This window comes from Myotis myotis, unplaced genomic scaffold, assembly GCF_014108235.1.
Source record: "Myotis myotis isolate mMyoMyo1 unplaced genomic scaffold, mMyoMyo1.p scaffold_m19_p_4, whole genome shotgun sequence".
In the NCBI taxonomy this organism is placed as follows: Eukaryota; Metazoa; Chordata; class Mammalia; order Chiroptera; family Vespertilionidae; genus Myotis; species Myotis myotis.
In genome coordinates, this window is record NW_023416346.1 from 111329852 (window position 1) to 111335851 (window position 6000).

Genomic DNA, 6000 nt, shown 5'->3' on the forward strand with positions numbered 1-6000 from the left:
TATATTAAGAATAATGAGTAATTTTACCGGGTAACTTTTTCAATAGCAGATGTACCTAGAACTCATGCCTTTTGAGAGACTCAAGAGTTTTCTGTTCGGGTAGTAACTGATCACCATGTCAAGGAGCACAAGCACCATTTGGTTATATACAGTAAGTATTCACTTAGCATCAGCAGTAGGTTCTTGGCTTTAAGCGAAATTACATACGATGAAACCACTTTTGCCATAGGCTAGTTGATATCAACAAGAGTTGGGTTCCTACGACAGCTCACCAATGTTATAACAAAACGACGGTGAGCAAAATGTTATTCAAGGACCTGCTGTAATCTAGAAATGCATTCACTTGTCTTTGTTATCTTTATAACTGCAATCCACATCTCATAGCAGACAATCTAAAATAGGCCTGTTTTGATTATTATCAATAAGCCAGTGGGAAAAAATGAATTCTTCCCTGTTTTATGTTTGTAACATATTTTCTAGCTACAAGGTGGACTATATGTGGGTAATGAGAAATAGTTGGAATTCTATTCAGATATCAAATTGAAAGGGTCTTGAGTTTTGTTTTTACTGGCTTCGCTAATTGCTGTTAGGATGGCAAGTAATTAAGAATGTACAGTTAGCCCATCCATTTCCAATTATGCATGAATAATTGCGATTTCCCAGGGTTTCAGGGCAGTCAAAAATAGATACAAGGGAAGCCCTCTAGCCTAATGGCATCAGTTATATATCTGTGCTCTAAGCTCAAAAGAACAGCAAAGGACCCCCTGTCTTCCTGTGGTTATTGATGGTTTAGAAAATCCAATGACTACTTCAGTTCCACTGAAGGCTGCCAGACACTTGGCCCACTCTCTAAGTAGTACATATGTTTTGTTAAAAGTTTTTATGTTTGCAATCTCAACCAAAATCCATAGTGATTTTTTAAAAATATACTAGTAATTAGTTCTCACAGAAACTCTTTGCATTGATAAGTCCAAAGAGATTTATAAACTTGGTCACCTTTTAATGGCTGAATGGCATTACAGTTTTAATAAGTCTTAGTTTGATCTGGTGCCATCACTGTTTAAGTGCGCACCTATGAATACTCTCCAGATCCCCTCTCTCTCTCGTATATATATAAACGACATCTCTTGAAATAAATATTAGGACAGAATGCCTGTCCTAGTCTATCTTTAATTTTTATAGAGATTTTAACAATTACTATGGCAATCTGTAAAGTTAATACATGGCAAGGTAGTAATAGCCTAGTAAAGCATTTTTCATTTCAAAGGCAGTACTTGAATAGTGGAATGACTTACTGATGTCCAAGAATTAAAATAAGCCATATAAAAATATGAAAAGTCAAGCCATGCAGTATGTCTCAAATCATTTTACTCTAGATCGGAATTTTGCCACAAAGTACCCAGGGATATTGTGCTGCCTCTGTGTTCTGTGCTGGGGGATTAATGCCAGGTCATGTCACATTATTAAAAGGTGATTCTGATAGTTAACCCTCGTTTAGGAGATCAAAACTCGACTCACAGGACACCCAAATCCATGCTAAACATGTGGGTCATATTATAATTAGGCTCTAGTCTAGAGTAATTTGGAATGAAAAGTGATTTTTATTTTGAAGTTTTCTAATTCAAACATTAATAGTGTACAGAAAGGTCTCATCAAGAGTTTCTTTTTCAACCCAAGTAAAAGCAGAAAGCAAATAGCCACCTCCACCATAGCCTTAGATCCCAAGAAACTAGAAACACCAATCAGAAAGGATATATGCACCCATATGTTAATAGAGGCACAGTTTACCATAGCTAAGATTTGGAAACAGCCTAAGTGCCCATCAGCAGATGATTGGATTAGAAAACTGTGGTACATCTACACAATGGAATACTATGCTACAGTAAAAAAGAAGGAATTCTTACCATTTGCAACAGCATGAATGGAACTGGAGAGCATTATGCTAAGTGAAATAAGCCAGTCAGAAAAAGATAAATATTACATGATCTCACTCATTTGGGGAATATGATGAACAACATAAACTGATGAACAAAAACAGAGATAGAGACAGAGAAGCATCAATCAGACCGTCAAACCTCAGAGGGAAGGTAGGGGAGGGTGGGGGTAAGGGGGAGAGATCAACCAAAGGACTTGTATGCACGCATATAAGCCTAACCAACAGACACAGACACCAGGGGGGTGAGGGCATGAGGGGGGGCGGCAATGGGGGGATAAGGACACATATGTAATACCTTAATCAATAAAGAGAAAAAAGTGAGCCAACAGTTTGAAACAGCATTGAAATGAAGATTTCATGTCGTGGTGATGGTAGTAATGATAAAGGTGATGGCCATAGACTGGCAATGGTGGCGGTGGTGTTGATAGTTATTGTGATGATTGTTTAATAGTAAAAAAAAAAAATCTAGTACAAGGAAAGTGTGAAATATTCCTGTGATGAGGGAAATCTTGTGCTTACCCATGGAATCCTTTTTTAAATATATACTTTTATTGATTTCAGGGAGGAAGGGAGAAAAAGAGGTAGAAACATCAATGATGAGAGAGAATCATTGATGGGCTGCCTCCTGCACACCCCCCTACTGGGGATCAAGCCTGCAACCCAGGCATGTGCCCTTGACTGGAATCAAACCTGGGACCCTCCAGTCCGCAGGCCAACACTCTATCTTCTAAGCCAAACCGGCTAGGGCTCCCATGGAATCCTTTTGTTCTATATTGAGAAGATGAGTGCGGTCTTGGACATTTTTCTACTCAAATGGCAACAGTAGCCTGATCCAATATTAAGCTAATACTAACAATGTGACATGTCTTCATTAACAAGGCTTTGCTTCTTCCTGGAAACTGGTGGAAATCCAACCCTGTTGTATATACCCTCGATGCAGCTTCTGTGTTGTCCTCACCAAGAAATGGGGAATGGTTTCCCAGATGGCAAAGAGCCGGGGGGTGATGCTTGCACCTGTGTGAAGTCTCTCTCTCTCTCTTTGTTTTCCAGGACACAATGTAGGAAGCCTTTTCCACTTGGCAGATGATTTGGGCCGAGCGATGGAGTCCTTAGTTTCAGTCATGACAGATGAAGAAGGGGCAGAATAAATGTTTTACAACTCCTGATTCCCGCATGGTTTTTATAATATTCATACAACAAAGAGGATTAGACAGTAAGAGTTTACAAGAAAAAAAATCTATATTTTTGTGAAGGGTAGTGGTACTATACTGTAGATTTCAGTAGTTTCTAAGTCTGTTATTGTTTTGTTAACAATGGCAGGTTTTACACGTCTATGCAATTGTACAAAAAAAAGTTATAAGAAAACTACATGTAAAATCTTGATAGTTCAATAACTTGCCATTTCTTTATATGGAACGCATTTTGGGTTGTTTAAAAATTTATAACAGTTATACAGAAAGATTGTAAACTAAAGTGTGCTTTATTTAAAAAAAAAAAGTTGTTTATAAAAACCCCTAAAAACAAACACACGGGCGCACACACACACACACACACACACACACACACACACACACACAAACTTTGAGGCAGTGCATTGTTTTGCTTCCTTTTAGCGTGATATCCATATAAAATTCATGGCTTTTTTTTCTTCTTGCATATTGAGATAAGACTTCTTCTGACACTACCAAATGACTGCTTCACATTGCTCTCTTGAGAGTTGTTGACTGAGTGGAACGGGCTGTGGGTTTCCGTTGTCCACATCTATATGTCTATAAGTATGCAGATACTATAGGTATATAGGTAAATAGATAGGAATTTCTAGAGACCTTTTAAATTTCTTGTTCAAATGTTCCTGCCACTTGCTAATGGCGAGAAATTGCTTCTGGTCATTCGGCTTACCTGCTCGGTGGAGAGTGGCTTTCCTGGAGCCTGCAGGCAGAAGGAAACGACCACATTAAAACATTGTCTGGGGCTCCAGATGTTTCTCATTTGGAACTTTCCACTGACAACTAGAGTATTGCATTTTTTTTGATAAAGGAACATGTGAATGAGTACACAGGACTTACTATGTCAGAATAATACATTGGTTGATGTATACAGCTTCCTGCTGTTGGCAATGCCACTATTTAGACTTCATGGTGCTTCAGTGGAAGTCAGAGCATCAGAAGGCATTTTAAATTCCCAGAGACGAGGAGGGCTCTGGGTTCTCAGCTGATCCCTCTGAGGGAGTAGGCAGGCCACTCTTGAAGTGAAGGATTGGATGAATCTTCATAACCATACATAGAGATTTGTGTAATTACAACTAAATGATTCTCTTCTGGCAAACAGCAGTGGGTGTTTTGGTTCTTTCCTTTTTTTTAAGCTTTTTTTTTCTCATTGCAGTGAGTTTTAAATGCCATAGGACTTAATTTAAGGTAACCCTTGGAAAAATGTAAGACAGTAGCCCCATCACACTGTGACACTGTTAAATATCCACCCAGAAGTTCGTGAACTGTGCTTCTCTCCTTTGCATTTCTCTAAAGCAAGTGGGGACGCGGATAGATTCAGATGTTCCACAAGGAACTGCAATCCCCTTTGGGTGGATTAAGCAAGTTAAATATATAAACAAGCAAACATTGTTCAAAAAGAGGAGAAAAACTCAAGAGGACTAGCTGGTAGGAAAAAGCTTTACTCTTTCATTTCATCTTATTAATCTTTGATTTGAAAAAATCATTCAATAGAAAGCACCATGTGACCTATTATTTTGCAAATCTGTTACCTCTTACATCAAATGTAATTAACTTTTGGAGTGTGGGTTTTGTCCCTTATTTTATTATGATAATTAACATCAAACATGGCTTCTCATGCTATTTCTACCTCACTTTGGTTTTGGGGTGTTCCTAATAATTGTGCACACCTGATTTCACAGCTTCACCACTTGTCCATTGTGTGAACATTTTCCACCATTTTCTTTCTTCCTTTATAATTTCCAAAAGAAAACCCAAAGCTCTAAGGTAACAAATTACATTAATATTTGGTTTTAGTCTTGCATTTTTCCTTTACATGACGCTGGACTTTTTCTTTAAGGATATTTTTTAACCACAATTTAAAACAAGAGGTTACTTTACTTCCTACTAAGAAGTTTAAGTTTCATTCTAAAATCAAAGATAGAGTGAGTGCATAATTTTGTTTTAATCTTTTTGTTTTATCTTTTAGACATTAGTTCTGGAGTGAGTCTGGCAAAATATATGAATAAAAATTGAGAGCTTTATTGCTATGTTTTAAGCATAATTTGGACATTATTTCGTGTTCTGTATAACCACTGAGTGTTAAACTAAATCATAATCAATGTAACTGAAGCATAAACATCACATGGCATGTTATGTCATTGTTTTCAGGTACTGGGTTCTTACTTGAGTATCATAATACATTGTGTTTTAACATCAACACTGTAACATTTACTAATTATTTTTTTAAACTTCAGTTTTACTGCATTTTCACAACATATCAGACTTCACCAAATATATGCCTTACTATTGTATTATATTACTGCTTTACTGTGTATCTCAATAAAGCACGCAGTTATGTTACAAAAAAGTGTTGATTGGACTGCTATATTTTGTTTTATTTTAATTTAGTTATTTTTTTCACATTTTTATTGATTTCAGAGAGAGAAACATCAATGATGAGAGAATAATTGATGAGCTGTTTCCTGCACACCCCCTACTGGGGATCAAGGCCACAACCCGGACACGTACCCTGACCAGGAACCAAACTGACCTCCTGGTTCATAGATTAATGCTCAACCACTGAGCTACACCAGCCAGGCTAATTTAGTTATTTAGTTTTTATTTATTTTTATTTTGTTAAATATATTGATTTTTTTACAGAGAGGAAGGGAGAGGGATAGAGAGTTAGAAACATCGATGAGAGAGAAACATCGATCAGCTGCCTCCTGCACACTCCCCACTGGGGATGTGCCCGCAACCAAGGTACATGCCCTTGACCGGAATCGAACCTGGGACCCTTGAGTCCATAGGCCGACGCTCCATCCACTGAGCCAAACCGGTCAGGGCTATTTAATT

General features: G+C 37.6%; 1 protein-coding gene across 3 annotated transcripts in view; it reads left to right on the plus strand.

Annotated features, from left to right (window-relative positions):
- DMD (dystrophin) overlaps window positions 1-5512 on the plus strand; it is a 1824373-nt gene extending 1818861 nt beyond the window's left edge. For all 3 annotated transcript variants that reach the window (XM_036304100.1, XM_036304097.1, XM_036304099.1), the window contains one exon: window positions 2987-5512. In XM_036304100.1, coding sequence (XP_036159993.1) covers window positions 2987-2998 — 12 coding nt within the window. In that variant the 3' untranslated portion in view covers window positions 2999-5512. The remainder of the gene's footprint in view (window positions 1-2986) is intronic.
- The last annotated feature ends 488 nt before the right edge of the window (window positions 5513-6000 follow it).